General features: G+C 49.1%; 1 protein-coding gene across 1 annotated transcript in view; it reads right to left on the bottom strand.

Moving 5' to 3' along the window:
* Positions 1-20,739, bottom strand: part of CSMD2 (CUB and Sushi multiple domains 2) — a 621,951-nt gene that overhangs the window by 309,759 nt on the left and 291,453 nt on the right. Inside the window, exons 7-10 of the mRNA XM_044913827.1 lie at positions 15,694-15,771; positions 10,632-10,719; positions 9,823-9,947; positions 581-702 (exon numbers count right to left, since the gene is read on the bottom strand). Coding sequence (XP_044769762.1) covers positions 581-702; positions 9,823-9,947; positions 10,632-10,719; positions 15,694-15,771 — 413 coding nt within the window. The remainder of the gene's footprint in view (positions 1-580; positions 703-9,822; positions 9,948-10,631; positions 10,720-15,693; positions 15,772-20,739) is intronic.

A 20,739-nucleotide genomic window follows, 5' to 3' on the forward strand; every position in this document is an offset into this window, starting at 1 on the left:
ACTTGTAAATGAGAGAACAAAGGGCATTGCATAGAAAAAAACTAAATGTGAAATAAACATGTGAAGAGATGTATATAGCAGGGCAAACTACACACACCAACAGACAAATCTTAGGGATATAATTTTGAGTGAAGTTGATTAAGAATATATATGACATGAGTATGTTTCTATGAGGCTCAAATGCTGGCTTACTAAATAATATATTTTTAAGGATATACATTTGTATGCAGACTATAAAGAAAAGCAGAGGAACAATAAGTACATAGTCAAGGTACCTGAGGGATAGGGAATGGAATGGGGTTGGTGAGGGACACGCATCACTAAGGTAACTGTATTTTTTTTTTTTTTCTTAAGTTGGGAGATGACTAAGCAATTGTTTGTTGTATTGATGTTCTTTATATTTTACTGTTTTACAAATATGCTTTTTAACTACTTGATATTTAATAAAAAAACAATTTTTAAGAATTTCCTGCAGAGAATCTACCACAACCAAGTTCTGGGTTTGAAACCCCTTGGAGACTAACTGTTCCCAAGCCAGACCTGCCCACAGGATTCTCCCCATCCACCCCAGGAGCCTTACCTTGGCAGGGTTGAGTGCTGTGATGATCCACACACAGTGTGCATTGTTGTCATACTGAATAGGGAAATTGGGGGAGGTAATGATGCCCGAGGGGCCTCGAAGGTGGGCATCACACATGCGGGCTGCAGAGAGGAGATGAAAGGCAAGCATCTTAGTTTAGACTAGATCCAGTTCCCATCCCCCCTCCTACTTCCAGCCAGAAGAGCCTGGAGTCTGTATAGTCCCACCCCAGATATAACCTGCTTCCTATTGCCTTCCCCAGTTCTCCGCAGGCTCAAAGGAAAGTCACAGTTCTGGGAACACTGGTGGAGGGGCAGGCCTGCAAGTCCTCACCTGCTGCTCTGTAGGCAATGATGAACTTCTGTGGTCAGGCTAAGCAAGACTCCCTATCCTGACTCCACTGTGATTGAGCAGCTCATCTCCCCCAGGATGGTGTAGGCTAGTACTACTCATGCTGACCTAAAGCCAGGTAGGCCCCAGGCACCTATGGAAGTGCTGAGCTGCTCGCCCCTTGCTCTGCTGACCTGTGTTTCCCCATTTGCTCTCAGCCTCTTGAAGTAGAATCTCAGGATGTCCTTGTCAAAGCCACCCCATGCGGTCCGAGAATGTCTGCACCCAAGGACTCTGCCAAGGCCCCCAGCTCAGCCCAGTGTCAGGTACCCGGAGTGATTTCAGGGCCAATCAAATACTTCCCAATTCCTTCCCCATGCTCAGCACATGTCTGAAATAGGCTTTTGACTGGAAGCATAAAGATTCAAGGTGAATTAGAAGAAGTGCTCTACTCAAGTAGATATAAAGTGTTATCAATCACAGCTTAATCTAATTAAGCTCTTTAAAATAGCTTCTAAACTAATTAGATTAAGTAGTGATTGATAACAGTTAAGGTACTACATTGTACCTAGGTGTTTGCCTTCTTTAAAAACGTGCTCTTTAGTTCTGGCCACATCATTCTTCAGTGTTAGCGCTCAGCTATTTTAATAAAGAGTTCTATGAGTCTGTTCTGTTGCTGCCCACATGGCAATTTATCCTAATTGTAGGCAAAGTGCCTAACAGTAAAGAAATAGTGAGCAAACTCAACAAGCTTAAGTATATAAAATGAAAGTCGTGTCAAACCGGGTTTCCTCCGATGGGGCAAAATATCCTAGGGCTCCTCTCCATAGGTGGATAACAGCCACGATAAACCTTTCCTGGGAAAGCCTTCTTGGAGGGCCTGGGAAGCAGCTTCCACAGCCCCCGGACATAATTAATCTGCTCATTTCCTGCACTTGTTCCTGCACTCACTCATTCCCACATATATTGAGTGCCTGTCATGGGCCAGGCAGAATGTGGGGAGAGAAAAATATCTAGGACACACCCCTCCTCTCGAAAGGGCCACCAGTAAGCGGGGGAAGCAGGTGTGCAAACAGCCACAATCAAGCAGAGCAAGTGTTGTCAGAGGGTTATTTGTAAGAGGCTGCTGGCTCCGAATTGCTCCTTCTCTACTGGGACAGCACCCTCATCGAGGATGTTCCTTCTGGTGGCTGGCCCCGGTCTTATACCAGAAGGATCTTCTCCCTCAGGAGCTCCAATGGCAGTTGAGTCAAGTTTGAAAAAAGCCCTAGAGGAACACTTTCCTCCATCCCCTTCACGTACAGCTCACTGTGCCTGTAATTCTGTGCTGGGAAACTCTTAGATTCACAGATTGTACTTGATACAACTGGACCATGGTGAGGAGAGCATAGTCTGTGGGGTTTACCAGCTTAGCCTTCTAGATTTGAAATCCATTTGCTGGTTAAGTTGGAAAGGCTCTCTGATTCTACTTCATCTGTAAAATGGGGCTAGTGATACCACCTCACTGAAGCATGGTGAGGATGAAATTGGATGAGATACTGGATGGGAAGACTCATTCAGGTCCTGGGACGTCATCAATATTCCACAAAGGGGACTATGGGACTCCCAAAGCCATGTTCATTCATTTCTAAAGGCCAAAAATCTTTTTCCTACCTTCCTTGATTTCTTCACTTAGGAATTTTTCCCATGGCTGAGAACATTAGTACACAAACTAGAAAAAGACCATCAAAACCAAAACCATGATCCCGCCCTACCTTTGCAAGGGGGACTTGTGGATTCAGAACCCTAGCCCTATAGGTAATTCCTACAAATCTCCACCAGCACCATTTATATCTCTTCTGCAAAGTCAGGTTTTGCTGCCTTAAAAGCCCTCACCTTCAGACTCAATTTATCCTGCACTTGTTTCTGAAAATTAGATGGTATTTGCATTCTGTTAATATATGCCGAAGGTCATTAGAGAGAACAGGTCAAAAAGGCATTTACCACTTTAAGGGCTTAAATAATATATTACAATGTGCAGACAGCTAACATGGGAGCACCTTAAAATAGGTTCAGACTGGAGCACCAGCTTTTTCCCTCCGCTGTCTGGGTAGGGTCAGGGGGAGGGGGTCTGTGGACAGACATCCCCCTGAACAGACAGCCCCTGGGATCCCACCACAGGATGGTTAGCTCATCAATGCCACCCACACAGGCTGGCAAAATGGGAGGTGCTCAGACAACATCTGAATAAATGAATAAACACATGTTGCTGTTTCTCTATTTGCCTTTTCCCATCAAATATTCTTCTGGATAACTTCTAGAAGTGACTTCTCCAGCACCTTTTGTGCCTAAGCTCTGCAGACAGCAACCCAGGGGACCTTTGGGAGACACCATTGGGACCCACAGCCAATCCTGGCATGGAAATAGCTTGGCACCAGAAAGCGAGCTACTCCAGATGCAAGTGCCTCTGGTGTTCTCCCTTCTCCCCAAATCTTATTCCCACCTTCTTCCATGCTGCCTTCCCTTGCCTCTCCTGCTCCTGACCTCCCTCCTTGCCCTTTTCCTAGGCCTCTCAAACCATGTCCCCACCACCAATTCTAATACAAACAAACCTCAACTTGTAGCTACATCTTTCAAAACCTCCCACTCCAACTCCTGCCTTGACTGAAGTCTGGCTCCTTCTCCCCAGGCCAGTGCTTTCCCTGCTGTCCTCTGCAGTGGAGAGTTTTCTCCCGCCCCCCAGTATCTCCTTCCACAAATGTTAGCTGACCCCACAGAGGTACTCTCCATTGATCTTCATTGAGATCTCACCCATTGACACCAATGTTGTCTCTTTAGTCCTAAGTTCCCTGTCCTCTCTTCCATCCTTATCCAACTTAGATCCCATGGTCTACCATTATGATCATTTTCTTACAAATCCACCCAAGTCTCTTGCTCCTTTTATCAGCTTGGATGACAGCAATCACGGATGAACCCCTCAACCTACATTCTCCAGGCCTGCCCTCATAGAGTCAAGCTTTGCTAGAGATAAGTCACATGAGTAGGAAGAGTGACACCACTATAAATTCATGATTACCCACCTCAAAGAATCCTAGATATTGCCCAGTGACTCTGCCATTCAGCTCTATGCTCTGCTCAAAGACAGATGCCCTCTCCATGTCCCCAGACCTCTCACCCTTCCCCTGGTCTCTCCTCACTCTCAGTTGATGACCTTGCTTCAGTCCCTGTGGATGAAACAGAGGACATCTGGTGGGCACACCCTCTCTCCCATATCCCAAATCTGCATTCTTATCTGCTTATGTGCTCATCTACTTCTTCCCTTCTGGTTCCAACAGAGAGACGGCTCCTTCACCTTTCAGAGGCCAGCCCTCCTCATGAGATCTGGTACCCTTGCCCAAGGTCAACCATGTCTATGAGCATAGCCAGGGCCTGCTGTTCTGGTGGATTCTCATAAGTCCACCTATGAGATCTTAAACTCCATCATCCCATTCTTTGCCCTGCTGCTTCTGTACCCAGCAGAGTGACTTGGTTTCAGTGGACCTGCTGTCCAAAATATAGGCCCCTCCAGCCCTCTGGCTCCCTCATTTCTCCCTGCCTATCGACCTCTACCTGGCTCTTCCCCTTTACTACCCAGTCTGGACTTCAAGACCTTTACCAATACCCTTATGCCCTCAACAGTCTTATATCTGTCACTGATGAAGTCTACCACCTAGCTTCATGGTTTCCATAGTAATTGAAGCTTCAGCTCAGGTCAGCCCTCTCCCTTGTCTTTGTTCAGTTTCCTTGACAATTTCTTACAGAGGCAACTTCAAACATTTGCCATTCAGTTGAGCCACTTAACCCCAGTGGTTGCTTTCTGCTCTCTGCTGCACTTGACCTCTCTGAGGATCTGATTCTACTGAACCTTCTCTCTTTGTGAAATTCACATTCTTTGGCTTTCATGGTGCCTCTTGGCTCTTCTCCTACTTCTCTGACTGATCCTTTTCAGCTTCCTTCTTGTTCGTTAAGTCCTCAAAATTAGTTGTTTAAATCTGGGTAAAGAGTGTATTGTTCTTTGTACGCTTCCTTTAAATTGTCTTTGAGTTTACAATTAAATCAAAATAAAAGTTAACCAAAAAGTAGGGAAAAGGGTATTGTTTTATGTGCTTCCATCCAGAATATTGACTCTAAAGGATGTCCAGGTGCCATTTTCAAGTAGAATAGTGCCTTTGGAGTCAGGGTTTGAATCCCAGATCAACCCATTAGCTTTGTGCCCTTGGGCAAGAAGGCTGACCACTCCAAGCTTGAGCCAAACATAAAATGTGGATATTGCCACTTTCCTTATAAAGAAATTATGGAAAATGTATACTGCAATGCTTTATCAAATACAAATAGTGTAACAACTGGGAGCTTTATCATTAGTACAAATATATAGGTATGAGTCTCAGGGAACAATGGGGCATGCTGTCAGTACATCACCTACGGGGAATAACTACAAAGGAAGGGAGAGGAAGGTTGGGGTAGGAGTGGGCAGAGTGGAGAGAGAGGGGAGGAGGGGATGAAAACAGAACTCTGAACAACATTAGTGTTTAAGGAGTGGGCCTGGGAAGCTGATCCAGTGATGGCCACCAAGAAGGAAGACAGCCACCTGTAACTGTCATGCTTTCATTCCGCTGGTTTGTGCCCTATTTCCCACATTTCACTCCCATCTTATGAGAATGAGGGAGATGATTCAGAACGTTTTGGTAATTTACCCTGTGCCATATGGTATGTTAGTAGCAAGGCTGGAACTTGAACTTAGGTCTCTGAGTCCTGAGTCAGGTGTTCTATCCATAAAAAGGCTTTTGTTCTTTTTTTTTAAATTACTAAATTACTTCATTTAAATCCAATTAGTTAACATATAGTGCATCACTAGTTTCAGAGGTAGAGCTCAGTCATTCACCCATTGCATATAACACCCAGTGCTCATTACATCATGTACCCTCCTTAATGTCCGTCACCCAGTTACCCATCCCTCCACCCACCTCCCCTCCAACAAAACAGAGGATCATAGGGGAAGGGAGGGAAAAAGGCTTTTATTCTTTAGAGATATACAAGTATATATAGATATATGTGTGTGAGTGTGTGTGTTTATGCATGTGTATTTGTACAGCAAATAGGGGATTTCTCCACAAAGGAGAAGAATAGTATGGTTTTCTGTTGAGTATCTACTTTATGGCTCAGTAGCTGTATCTCATCTGGGGCTGATACTCAGTTCCTATTCTCTGTCAACACCAATTTGCGGGCACAAGAAACCAGGCCTCCAGGTCTCCTGGTTGTCAATTTGGTCCTATCCACTATCAGTGGTTTAGTGTTTAGTGTTCCCTGGAGCCTCAGGGTTCTTTGGAGGTAGCTTGGGGGCTGCTGAGAGGGGTGAGGGAGGGGCAACCCTAAATCTCCTGCCCCTACTTCAATGAAAGAAGCTCCATTTGTATCTGCTTTATTATTAGGCTTCTGCAAATGCTGATTTTTAAATACTGGGCTCCATCTGTAAAATAATTCTGCCAAGCTCTGTACTCTACCACCCACCTCTCTCTGGGGCTAAAGAGAATTAGTAAGTTTCATGTTTCCCTCAATCTACTTTAGATGATCAAACTTCTCTAGGATACGTGAAATTCAAAACACTTTCCCCCCCTTTTTTTTTTTGAACTTATTTCTTCGGTGGGATGGAAAGAGAAGAAAAACCTGTGAATACCTAATTTCAAATTCCAAAATGAGGGCACAGTCCCGTATTGTTCGCTCATTTCAATCACCGATCCATTCAGGTCACCCTGCAACATTTTTCGAGAACCTATTATTTGCCAGGCCCCATGTTTTAGCAGAATTAATTGCATGGAAAATGAATATTTAAAATCAAATCATATTTCAAATGCATTAGAGGAAAAATAATACCACTGTTATTAGTGGTGAATCCTTTTTAGAATGTGATCTTTTGATAACCTGCTTATTAGTAGAGCTATCCTGGAATTCAAAGAGTTTTGTCCCTTTTTATTCTTGAAGTGGGGTTCACTTAGACTTCTATAAAAAATTACAATTACGATAGTGATTCTAACTAATTAAAAACAAGAGATTTTTAAAAGAAAAACTTTCAAAACTGCTACAATGAGAGGACCCTTGAATCTCATCTCTGTCTCAGGCCTTGGCCTGCGGGGAAGCCGGGGACAGGCCATCCAAGCCCAAACCCAGGAGGCTTTGCCTTGTCTCTTCCTCCCTCCCAATGACCTGGAGGGGTGGGGGGGAACAGGAGGGGGAGAATGGCATATTCTCACCTGCGCTGAGAAGCCCCTCTCTCTCCACCACAGGTGGCGCTGGTCACCTTCCATAAAATGGCTTGTTTAAATGTCACCAGCACCGGGGAGAGGAGGTTTTGTTTTCCTAGTTCACAAGGGAGGGACCTGTGGCTCAAAATGAGACCGGAACCTGCCCAGGGCCAGCAAGCTAATAGGAGGCAGAGTTGTGCTCTAGGTCAAAGCCTGTGTGCCCCACCAGCTGCTGTGATTGCGGTAAAATTGGCCAAGACAGTGAGGGAACAGGCTTCTAAAACCCTGCAGCCCCTAGATGCTAAGGAGGGGGTGCTCCCAGGCAGGGGGAGGCCACATGCAGACGGTGCCTGACGGCACACAAGCCTCGCAGATGCTCCTGGATAATTTCTAAGTGAGCACTTTCAATACACTACTTCCTCTAGGCCTCACGGTAATGCCAAGGAGTAGTCATGTTCTATAATCATTGCCTTTTAGCAGAAAAAAAGAGAAACGATTCAGATAGGTGCAGGGACTGGCCCGAGGACACCCACCTACAAAGTGGTGGGGGCTTCATTTGAATGCAGTTCTGCCTGGCTTTGTTTCCCATGATTTTCCTCCGCCACCCAGCGGCAGAGGATGAGAGGAGAACGGATGTGTAAAGCTTAGCCCAAAGCTCAGTTAACAGGGTGGCAGAGAATTTAGAGTCCAGTGTGTCAAAATCACTGGACATGACCTGAATGGGCCACATAACACATCTGGATAAGCGTGATCACTTGACTGTGAACTTCCTTCTGAAATGCCAGTCCTTCCCTATCCTGGGCATAGTCACGTAAACCATCCCCCGTCCTAAGAGAAGAATCTTCTGCCAATGAAAAGGTTTTGGGAGAGATCAGATTCCACTACTGCCCAAAGGCACTGTTATTCTGGTTCCTCAAAAGGAATTTTGAAAGAACAGATTGGCCTAGGGTCCTTTTGGTCCTCAGACATGATTAATTCTATGCCTCTCTACACAGCTGGTTTCTTGGCTCCCTGGAAGTGGAATGTTTGCTATCTTATTATTCATTTATTCAATCACACATTCAACATCTGTTATCGAACACCTACTATCTGCCAGGCCCCATTCTAGGCATTCTTGCTCTATTGAGCTGATATTCTAGCGTGAGGATATTTGTTTTCTTGTCAAGCTTTTTCTGATTCATTAGATGTTTCCATACCCACAACTCCCACATTAACACAAGATGGGTAGGGTAGGTACCATTATCTACATGGTTAAGAAAACAAGGCCAGGGAAAACGGATGATTTGCCAAACTGCCCATGGCTAGCTGGTGGCAAAGCTGGGAGTTATACCTAAGACTCTGTCTTTTGTTTGATTTTTAAAAAATATTAGCTAAGTGGAATCTTTGAAATAATATCACTAAGATCAGTGGGAACACAAAGTACATTAATTGTGGGTCATGGCCACCTCGAAGCTGAGTGAGAATGAATACGTCTGAAGCTTCTTTCAAAGGTATTTTCATGACCTTCTTCCAAGATTACTCAACAACACATTAAAAAAAAAAGGGGAGTGGGTTTCAGCTCCAACTCTGTCCCTTCCTTACTGTAATCATCATCTAAGTTCTTTCTCCTGGACCCCTTTCTGTGCATCAATTTCATCTTAGTATATAAGCCTGGAGAGAGGCAAAGCATCTCCTTCTTAAACTGGGAAGGATTCAGAATGTAACTTTATGGCAGGCAATGTACCTTCTCTTCCAAAGAGGCACTCAAGAGAGCAACCGTTGGCTTTGTTCACAAACTCCAGAGAGACTGCTCAGTCTTGCACCAATTGCTGAGCTCTGGTCATGTGCATAAACAGTAGAAGAGAGATGCACACAGGGCAGGAGAAATGAAAAGCCAGCTACCGTTGCCCTGGGGGTTGAGGCCGGGGGCTTCTCTACCATAGAGGCAGCTGCTGTCCTGTCTCAGGGAAGGAAAACATTCAGGTCTACTATTTTAAGATGTGGGGGACGGGGGCCCTGGCAGCCCAGCCTCAGGCCATGCATGTGATGGCTGGGAATGTGGGTGGCGGGGCCTTTGAAAACAAGATGTGCCCGGTGTGGGGTTAGAAGATTCCTACAGAGAAGCCTTCTGATATCAATGGTCCACGTGACTCCTGCCTAGCTAAGAGCATTCTTCTAGAGGTACAGGGCTGTGGATTGCCGAGCACATGGAAAGAAACAAAGGCATTGAGACAGAGGGTTTGGGGTGTATATGTGTTATACTGGAGGGAGTCAAGGTAACGTTATTCAAGCTGACTTCCCTTCCACTTGAGGTGTAGTTGTGATGTCTTTGTGCAGTGAGCTAGCAACCTGCTTCCTATGTGCCTCCCCCACCTGACCGTAAGGTCCATGCCGGGCAGGGGCCATGTCTGTCATCCCCACCTTTGTATCTCCTGATCCTAGCATAGGCCTTGATACAGAGATGGTGCTAACTAAATATAATAAGTTAATCAGTCAATGAATGCAGAACCCAAGGCCTGGAGCACAGCGAGAGTGAGGCAAGCCAGTCTGGATGCAAGCGTGTACCCTCAGGGAACAGGAGCTGGGCTCCATCCTCCCTGCCCAGCCCGGGCATGTTCTCCAACATTCCATATTGCCTTGTTAAAGGCCAGCCTCCCTTTCCCGGGGCACCCTCACCTCTGCAGACCGGCCTGTGGTCGCTCCAGGCCGCAAACATGTCGCTCACTTTCATACAGGTGATCCGCTTGGACCCTTGCAGGTCATAGCCCTCGCTGCAGGTGAACTGGACGCTGGATCCTAACCTGGGAAACAAGGCGTGTCTGTGAGCTCAGCCCTGGGCCTACCAGGCCCGCCCAAGTCCTTCCCTGCTCCACAAACAAGTACCACACCAAACATTATTTCTCCTCTGTCCCTTCATCTCTACTCCACTGTTTTATCACTTAAAATCTCCACTGAAAGGAAGATTCATCTTTTTTTTTTTTGGACCATTTAATGGTCTTAGGATTGAGTTAAAAGGTCACTTTGTGAGCAAAACCGCCATGCTCTGAGATGTTAGGACAGCTAAGAGTGGGTAGATGATACCCATAAATTTTAATGAAAATGGAGGATTCTGGGAAGATACTTTGATTATTAGAAACTCTACAAGATGTACCATCTTGGGGCCCTAGGATCTCCAGATGAGGGGAGACATAAGCTGCCTGCTGGCACGTCATTACTGGTGAGGGCAGTTCCTGTACCCCAGGGACAGGTGTGCTGTGTATCCCTGGCAGTCTGCAGCTCTCTTCTTCCCCTGAAGCCTACAGGCACCAGTTCCAGGACTGGCCCAGGAAAGAATGCCAGACGCCACAGTTCTTCTCCAGAAAGTGTCTATTCCTCAATCCACACTGTCCTCTGCATTATACCTCTAGGAAGGCCAGCCCCTGACTTCCCCCCAACCAGGCCATCCACCCTTCTTTGCAATTAGAAAGTTCCCGAACGGGTCTTACCTGAAATCCGAGCCTAGTCTTTTGCCCCTTTCAGGTATGCCAGGGTCTGGACACATATTATGCCCTTGGGACACACCAACCTGAGTTACTACAAGGCAAAAAACAGCACATACAGAGATGGGTAATCACAGGAAGGCATGTCCGGGGCAGTGGCTCAGGGTGGGGGGTGGATACAGAGACAGAATGAGGCCCTGCTCCACAGGGCTGTGTGGGGTTGTGGGGTCTCCTGGCTCAGGTTTCATGAGTACGCAAGGTGGAGAGCTGCTTTTGACAAATTCCTTTGTGAGCAAAGTCCAAGTGAAATTCATCAAGAGCATAGGGGCTCAGAGGCAGACACCCCAAACCAGCAACTACCCTATTCCCTTGTCCCACGCCAGTGGCCAGAGGTGGACGGTCCTCAGCCCCCAGTGACTCCTCACCCTGCGCTTTGGATCCGGGGGTGGCAACTCTAGATGAGATGATCACCCCCAACCTCAGCCCCAAATGGAGAAATGACTCAAAGGAAGTTAAATAAAAGGTGGATATGTGATCAGGAACAGTAAAGAATGTAAAAGAAAGCTGCAGCCTGAAGCTCAAAGCAGAGCCTTTAGCTCAAATGTGGTTATTTCTGCCAAGAAACCTCTCCCCATCGGACGCTTCTCAAGCTGAGTAAGCAGTAAGCAGAGCATCCCCTGTCCAATGCCATCGGCCAAGGGCACCATGCAGAGATGGCACCCATGGTGGTTCTGGCAGGTGGTGGGATGCTCTCACACTTGCCAACACCAGAGTGCTGTTTATACAACCGTGTGCATGGTCCTCTCTGCCAAAGGAGAAGCCTGGTCAGGGGGTGGCGGATACACACAGTTTTCTCCTGTCTCCAGTGGAGAGGGTAGAAACTCCCTGGACCCTGCTGGTTTATTGTTCTCAAGATGCTCATACTCATGAGGCTGGAGCTCTCTCACATCCCTGGATTCCCGGCTTTCGGTATCACTGGGAGCTGGGGCCTAGCATACAGCTCCATTCAAGGCCTCGCCCATCCCATGGTCCCAACAGCACTCTCAAGACAGAGATGACAGGGGGCGTGGAGCAATATTCCCTGAGTTGGCCCATGTCCCTCCCACCCACTCAATGTCCCACAATATGAGCAATGGCTCCATTCCTCATTCACTCACCCACTAATTCCCATACATTGGTACGCAGCAAGCATTCAGTGAGCACCTGGTGTGTACAAGACCCTATTTTCGATACCATGGGAGATGCAACTGTCAGATTTCGGATATGACCACTGTCCTCCGGGAGCTCCCAGTCAAGTGAAGATATGAAACAGAAACAAACTGCAGAACCACAATGGGGAAGTGATGAAGACGCAGCTACAGGGAGGCTGAGAGGGAAGACCTGTCTTATGTTGCTGAGAGAAGCATGGAAGGCTACCTGGAGGAGGTGGCATTTAACATGAGTAGTCTGAGATAGTAGGATTTGAACACATGGTGACAGAGGAACGGCAGTTCAGGGAGACAGAGGAACACAGGGGGGTGGAGTGAAGACATGGAAACAGAACTGGGGGTTGCCCAGTGTGGCCAAAATAGAAGAGAGGGTACCAGTGACATGGAAGAGTGGAAGGTGAAGCTGTGGAGGTCAGACCTTTAAGGGTTTCAAGTCTGATCCTGAAAATGGTGGGGAGCCACTGAAGAGTCCTGACGGCGGGGGAAGGGCACAGTAAGATGCTCAGGGGGAGGCTGGTGCCTTTGACACCAGTTGGGAAGTTTTAAGATTGTCCAGGCAAAGGACAAGACCCTGGCAGTGGGGACGGACATGAAGGTGTAGGAATGGACGTGGCAAAGAAAGAGTCCCCAGGGCTCCTGGAAGACTAAAGTGTGGGGAGAGGGAGCAAGGGCGTGCCTCACCTGGGGACCTGTGGAGTCCCATCTCAGACTCACGGAGCCTGGAGTTCATTTCTACAGTTAGAAGACTGGTGTAGACCCTGTTCAAACCTCCAGGTACCCCAGGGGGTGGCTGGCCAAGGGAACCTGGGGATCTGGACAGACGCCACACAAGCCACACACCTGGTATCTTCTTGGTTGTGCGGCATTGAGCTCAAGGCCTCTCGGGGAGCCTCTTCTCCAACATTCCATATTGCCTTGTTAAAGCCAGTCACTCCCGCCAGGCATTTCCCCTACTCCCATCCCCTTCCCCACTAAGCCTCTCCTTCCAATGCTTCCACATCCTAAACTCAGCAATGTCACTGTTCCTGCCAGTGCAGGACCCTCCAGGCAGGTATAATGAGCCGGAAGTCCTGCTTCCTGGAGCCTCCGTGTTCCACAAGCAATGGGAACAAAGGAGGTGACAGGGTGGGGATAGAAAGGCGAGGGGAGGCTCTGTTCTAAAAAGATGAGGATGTCAGTCCTGAGCTGTACTTGTGCTTTATCTTTGGTAAGCCAGCCTCACCACGATCCATCGCTACTGAGGACTCATCAGCTAAGCGCTCACCTTCCTCTCGCCTGGCCTACTCACCCCTGCCCACGGACCACACCCTTCCCACAGTCCCCCGCGCCCACCGCATGGGAACCATGCCGCCCCTGGTAGCACGTTAACATGATACAGCACTTTCCTGCCCTCTCGCTTGGTACTCACACCACCCAGGGAGCACGCAGAGCTAAAGGCTGTGGGATGAGGATGCGGCTGGACCAGAGAGGAGAGGCCACGGCAGAGCCCACCTACCCAACCCCAGCCCTGCACATGCGCAGCCAACCCTGCCACCCCCCTTTCATCAGCCCGCTGGAAGTAAGGCTCAGGCACCATCCTGGAAGTCACCATCCCAGGGGTCAGTACTCACAGCCCCCCAGGACCCTGTCTTCCTGGGAGGCCTGAGCGCACGGACATCCAGGCTCCCCAGGAAATAAGCAAAGATAAGTCCCAGTGAACACTTTATGTCTGAATGACGGAGTCAAGAGGGCTTTCCCCTCTCTTTCCTTAATCCCAGCCTCTCCTGCCTATTCAAAACCAGCTGCTTATGTTTGTAGCATTGATTCATTGTTGGCTACAGAGAAGGGAAGGGAGAGTGGGCCTTACTCCAAGAAGCCACAACACACTCAGAAAGGCAGTGCCTTCCACCCAAAGTGAAGGAGATATGGACACGTGGGCAGTCAGGACTGATGGCCAGGGGTCGGTGGTACCCACGGACCACCCAGTGAAGGCAGTAAGTAGGGTTCGGGATAGGTCAGCGGGGTCCATTCCTCTCCTGAAGTTCAGGACATCTGTCCACAGGGAGTGTGGGCAGGCCACCAAGGGCCAGACACCTGCAGAGATTTGGTGGCCTGCCTCCCCGGCAGCTGAGCCGCGCACCCATCCTTCTCTGAGGAAATCTCAGAGGGAAGACCAGTGTCTTGTAGTAGAGAGGTGTGTATCTTTTTCAGAGTTTCTGCATTATTTCATGAGAATAAGGTTTCTTCATCTTTCTGAGGGAGTTTCAGGCACCTCTGAGTAGCTAATGAAAAACACGCCCCTCTCCCAAATGCACCCACAATATCACATGTAGTTTTTAGCCAGTTCACGGACCTCCTTAAGTCCTAGATCAGGAAGGCCCATCTTAGATCCAACAGCACCCTTGGGAAGAAGGGAGGGTAAGGTGTTGCATCCCATTTCACAGATTTGGAAACTGAGACACCAGTGCCTGGAGTAACACAGTCACCTGAAAACACACTTGCTCTCCCAAATCTGGGCCATTTCCTTGGAGTCCTGTGGCTCCAGGGCAAACTCTGAAGTGAAATCATGCCAACCTCAGTTCCTCTCCTCTCCTGTGGCTCCAGAAAGAATGAGCCTGTGAGGGCCAGGGCTGTGGCTCAAGCCTGCTCTGCAGACTCCTGGTCTAACCCCCGGTTCTCCTCACTCCTTCCCCTGGCACCCTCGTGGGACACAGAAGCAGGGCTCCTGGCCACCCCTCTGCCATCAAGGGCAGAATGCTGAGAGACAGCAGTCCCCAGAGACTTGAAGGACCACAGAAAAATCCCACAGCCAGGTTCCGTTCGGTCGGGGACTCTCCCCACCCAGCTCCCTGCCACACACACCACACAGAGCTTTGGAACCGCTGATGGTTGCTCTCCATCCTTCTCAGGAAGCACTTCCAGCCCCTCAAGAGAAGTGAGCATGTGGAGGTGAGATGAACGGAGAGAGTTAGGATGAAGGGGAGAAACAGCAGAGAGGATGCAGAAGAAGGAGGGAGAGGGGGTTAGGAGAGAGAGAAGCAGAAAGGCAAAGGAAAGGGAGGAGAAGGAAAAGCAGAAGGCTGGTCATCTGGAGGGTCCCCGACCATGGAAGGCTCCCTGCACTCAACTTCAGAACAAAACCTGAGGGGTTCTCAGGAAAATCTCCACTGCTTTCAAGTCCAGCTTTCTGGGGTGTCCCAGAACCTTCCTGAACCCCACTTATACTCTAGCCCAAAAGTTCCTTAGCACAGGCTCTCATCAGTTGTTTCTGGGGTGACATTCCAGCCCATTCCCCAGCATCAGATGTTCCCCTTTTAATCGTTCAAACACCAATAGCAGAAACATGCTCTCATAGATAAAATCTCCCTGTGCCCCAGCAGAGAGACCCCAGCACTGCCCCATGGGCTCGAGCGCAGAACTCCACCCTCTAGCCCAGCCAGGTCCAGGGTCCCTGGAGCAGGGTCTTGCCCTGGGAGTTGGAATGGGGACCCTGCAGCCTCCAAGATCCCAGCTAGGGGTTACTGACTCCTAGGCAAGGAGCAGAAAGAGGACTGTTTCAGCAGGTGGAAGTGATTCAAAAGGAAAAATAAAGAGAGAAATGTAGCAGTAATGACTCCCTGGACTGCAGTTACAATGGGAAGTGAGGGGGAAAGAGGAGGAGGGAGGGAAGCGCAGGGAGGGGGAAGAGGAGGCAAAGGTCAGACCCTGGGGCTGCTCACTGGCCACTAGGTCAGTGTGTCCATGTGTAGAACCCGGGACGGAAAGAGGCAGGATTGAAGGGAAAATCATTCCAGCATCGTCTGGCTTCCCCGCGGTCACAGCCCAGCGGGTCTGACCTCAAGCAAGAGGCCCGGCAGGCGGGCAGGCAGGCGGACACTTACACACAGATGTCTTCTGGCTGTTATGTTTGCTGGGCATCAGCTTCACACCTCGAGACTTCAACTCAATTTGCTTCTTGACTAGAGAGGAGGTAAGAGGGAAAACGGTTTCAGTTGTTATCTGTGACTGGGGATGGGGTTCTTCTAGAATGATCCCCTCTCTTGGCTTGGGATAGTTCAGAGTGGGTCAAAGCCAGAAGTCCCTCTGGGTGAGGACATACCAAAGGTGGCACTGGAGTGCAGCAATGCCCCTGAATTGTCACCCTCCCTGTATCCACACACTTTGCAATGTGATTTTATAGTTCTTCCCATTAAAAAGGTGGGGTATATTCCCTCACCCCTTGACTTTGCGTTTGGCCACTGGAATTTTGGAGGAGGTCCTGATGTGTCCAAAGACTTGCAGAGTGCCTGCCAGATTAGGCTTGTCCTCTCACATCCCCGTCATTGCTGGGAGAGGACATGGCTGATCCCAGGCGGATGAGGAACATGTGAAGCAGAGCCAGTCGGCCTTGCTGAGCCCAGCCTATGCCGGCCGGCCTATTGTGGGCAGGGGAAGCTGAGTCCCAGAGGTCCCTGGGGGATAGTGCCTGGCTCAGGAGGTGGCCTGATGACTGAATTGGGTTCTGATCCAATGTCAGTCCAGTCCACAGCTCATCAGGAGTTTGCCAAGTAGCACAGAAAAGGCACCAGAGTGAGGACGCCACAGTTCCAAAAGCCATTCCTCTGAAGCCATCCACCTCCTTTGTGTCTGACTGCCCCAGGTCCCCAAGGCATTCTGCTGGCCTCTAAGGGATTCATCCTGTCTCTGGGTCTACTGCTCGATGCATCTGTCCCAGACCCCCATGCCCTTTCCGAGCTGGCCCCTGCCGGGTGGCTCAGCCCCTCTCAGATGGGTACCCAGCAGTGGTAGCGGCGACTGTGACCAGGCCCTTCCTGTGTGCCAGGCCCTGGGCTAAATGCCTTTCAAGTTCTTTACTCATGTCAGCGTCCCTGACTCGTCTGTTTCCCCCACACCCAACACCCACACCTGATCAACCAGGATCCATCAAACCCTTCCAAGTATATCCCAAGTGCAGTTTCCACATCTGTCATAGTCCAGGTCTCTGGTGCTTCCCCCCTGGTTGCCATGACTTCCCATCTTCCCTACCCCATATAGCCTGTTTTCAACACAAGGGCCAGAGGGATCCTTTAAAAACATAAGTCAGACCATATTACATCTCTGCTCAAAACTCTTCAGTTTTAAGAGTAAAAGTAAAAAGTAAAAGCCAGTCTTTCGAGTGGCCTGCACAGACCCATCTGCCCTCCCAGCACCCCTCCGACCTTATCTTCAACCTTAATCACTCTTGTTCAGCCACACAGGCCAGTTCCCTGCAATGCTCTTCTCCGAGGGTATCTTCCTGACTCCCTCCTTCCCTGGAAGCATCTGTGAAAACACCGCTTCCTTGCAGACTCTTCCTCTGACCACTGTTCACAGTGACGCTGCACCCTGGCTCCCTGGCTCCCTTCCCTACTTTACCTCCCTAACTTTCCAACACACAGGATCACTGACTGGGTGGTTTCCAGCCCCCCCACCCCCGGCATTGCAATGCAAGCTCCAGGAAGGCAGGGGTTTGTGTCTGTTTTCTTCACTGGTACCTCCTCCACGCCTAGAACAGAGCCTGGCACACAGTGGGCCCTCGATAATGACTTCATTTGCTCCTTCCACATCCATCGACCTTAACCAGTACTTACTATACCTACTTGATAGATAATCACGTGGTGGCTCAGAGTGGTTTAAGTGATTTGCTATGGGTCACATAGCCAGGAGGCAGCTGTGCTCTTGGTTGAACCTAAGCATCTTCTCTTATGACCTGCCTCCAAAGCCATCCCAGGGGCACTGTTAACCTTCTCCAGAATCTTTCCTTTGCCCCGGCTCAGGCCCGAAAAACTCGGTACTTGTCCTGCACTTGAGGTAATATGCCAGTCCCGAAACTAGAGCCCACAGTGATCAGGCATGCAAGGGCCCATCTCCCAGTTCCCCAGTAATCCCCAGCTCTACCTACATCAAAAAGCTCCCCAAGGGTTTGTCCCCTGGCAAGCTGCTAAACTGAATGCCTGATCAAATTCAGTTACTACCATGGAGTCACTGCTGCCCAACGTGCATTCAAAGCCTCTTTATAAATGTGCATTACTCTCCATGTGTATCCAGCAGGAAAATTTCCAGTGAACACTAACGTGGACCCATTATCAAACAGAGGGTATTGGCAGGGAAACATGCATTATTCAAGCCTAGCTAATACAGTACAGCAGGGGGGAAATTTCTCGGATTCAGTCATCCCTAAGAGAACAGGGCTGGCCCCAGTACTGTGGGGATAGCTCGAGCTCTTCTCCCTGATGCCCCGGCCCTGGGGCTGGGGTGGGGAGAGGGGTCTCTATGAGCAAGGCTGGCCCACTCAAGGGGAGGTCTGTGCAGATGACTCTGGGTACCTGGCCGAGAAGGGGGAGGTAAGAGTCTTCCCAATCGCCTCGTTTCCCGTCCTAGTGTTCTCTGGAGGAAGGGAGGTGAGGAGGGGCCCGTGCACCAGGAACGTCATTTCCAGGGGCAAATGCTGCTTTGGTTTTCCCTGCAGCTGCTGAAGGGGGGCGGGGAGAGGCAGGTGGGTATGAGGGGATGGCTAAGAGGGAGTCCTTCTTCCCTCTTCTCAAGGTTGCACTCAGGAAGAGGCTCCAGAAGGAATCCTTCCAATTTCTGTGCCCATCCGCTCTACTCGGTCCTCCCCAAGAAGGGCTGTGTGACCCACCAGGTCAGTGCTTTATACCTCCTGGGCCACTGTTAGCAGTGGCTGATGTCATCATCCTCCCCGACAGGAATGAACTCCTGTCCTTCTTCTTTTCCTTCCTGCTACTTACCACAGGATGGAACTTGCTAAAGCAGTAAGAAGTGAATGAGAAGGAACCTGAGAAGCCTTAGGGCTTCTTAATTTACATATAAACCTTGTGACTGTTTGCTCCTCTGAACTGGTCCCAGAGGTGCATGGCCCATGCTGTCTGTGTGCACCCCACACAAACATGGGGAAGGCAGGGGCCCTGCTCTCCAGACTGTGGTTCCTTACACCAACAATGCAATCTCTAGAAGATGTATGTTCAGGCCGAGCTGGCCCAGGCCCAGGCTCTGGGGAGGGGAGCCCATACAGAGGACCCATACCACCGTGGGAGCTGATGAATGGGTCAGGAAAGGCCTTGGCTGGGGGTAAGCCCTTGGCAAGATCCACATTACCGGGGATTTGAACATCAAGAAATCACCTCCATATACTGAGGCTTCAGTTTTTGAGTAACCCCAGGGAAGTTGTCACACCCTGAATTATATACAACTAATTTGTCTTTTAAACAGTTTGACCAAGTGGGTGGTGAGTGATCAAGGAAAAAGGAACACCATGGGAAATCAGCCACAAAATGAGCTTAGTCAGAGCTAGCTCGACAGACAAGGGCAGGCCAGGTAAAAATCTTCAGGAAACAAGAGCCCTTCTCCCTTTAGATCTCCACAGTGCGCTACTGACAGATGCAATCAGAAATGCAGGATAAAGTAGCAAGAACCTAGAGAATTTCTGGCATGTATCAGTTCATGTTGTTCATTCGGTCGTCGTTCGTTCGTTCATTCATTCATTCATTCATTCATGGAGCCCCCACTAGTGTAGTGCCAATGATATTACACTGACGCTCTGGTCTCTAAAATGGATTTTGTAATCGTTGATGCGCTGCAGATAAAATGGAGCCTGGGGCTGGTTCCACGGTTCTGGCTACACTTGAATGCATACCCCTGATGCACATATGTATGTGCCTGTGCATGGATCCATGCACACATATGCATCTGTGTCTACAGCGGGCACACCCACAACACATTTGTGCCCTTGGGTACGCATGGCTCCAAACACTCACATACAAAATATAATTCACACTTGCACATGCTTTTGCACCGTGAACAAAGTCAAGACTCCCAGAAAACAGTGCTGGCTTGAACTGGTTGATGGAAATCTTACTAGGTACATTCATCTCCTCCGAATGATAATGACTACAGGAGACTGCCAGGCTGCTCCATTCATCCTTTATATTCTGGTTAATTACAAGACATTTCCCTGCTGTTGTAAAGGTTAGCGGGACACATGGTACACATTTAGCTAGAAGAATCTGGCAATACAAATTCCTCTCTAGTCTGCAGCATGAGTTATTGGGCTGAGCTAGCAGGAGACAAGGACCTGTTAGTGGAGGAGGGGAGCTGCTAAACCTGTCTCCAAGGCTCTGGGAATCACGAAGTGGAGGGAACCTGTAGCTTCTTCTCTTCCCAATGGAGTCAGACTTCCCTTCACAAGGGTGAGCCCCGGCACTAACCCTGATCACTCCCCTTTCCCCGCCACTTGGCTGTCCTACTGGCTGGACCATCCCTTTATCTCCCCACACCTGTTCCTTCACCAAACCCAGTTCACTCAACCCTAGAAAAAGTTTCCGATGTATATCTTCCTTTCAGGATTCTAAGCCACTCCCGCCCTAAACTCTTTTTTGCTTGGATTTTACTCACCGACTCACTCTCTATAACTCACCCCCCAAGATGTTGCAGAGGATGCTTTTAAACAATGGAATCTGATTTTTCCCTTAGAAAACTTGGTGGGTGCGCACCCTGCACTCTGCCCCTCCCTTGTCACTGACGGCATGCCTCTTGCTTGGCCACCAGCCCTGCACAAATGCTTTCATTACTCACAGTTCTTTGCTAGACAAAGTCAGTGTCTAGCACACTGGCTCCTCATCTCACTCAGATTTATGCCAAAGATGGAAAATTTGCAGCAGATGCCCAAGATCTAATGCTTCAAGGTACAAACCTTCTAGCAGAGGCTGAAGCCCTTACTATGGAGAAGGACAGTGGGAAGAGCGGTGGTATGGAACAGAGCTGGGGAAGCCTCGATGTAATGAAAGGTGAGATGTCTGTTGCCAGGTCAGTGGACCTGAGGGATAAATATAAAACGACTGCGCCACCGTTGACCAGGTGTTGCCAACACACAAATAAAGAGGCTGGGGTGG

The sequence above is a fragment of the Neomonachus schauinslandi genome, chromosome 4 (assembly GCF_002201575.2).
Source record: "Neomonachus schauinslandi chromosome 4, ASM220157v2, whole genome shotgun sequence".
NCBI classification, from domain to species: Eukaryota; Metazoa; Chordata; class Mammalia; order Carnivora; family Phocidae; genus Neomonachus; species Neomonachus schauinslandi.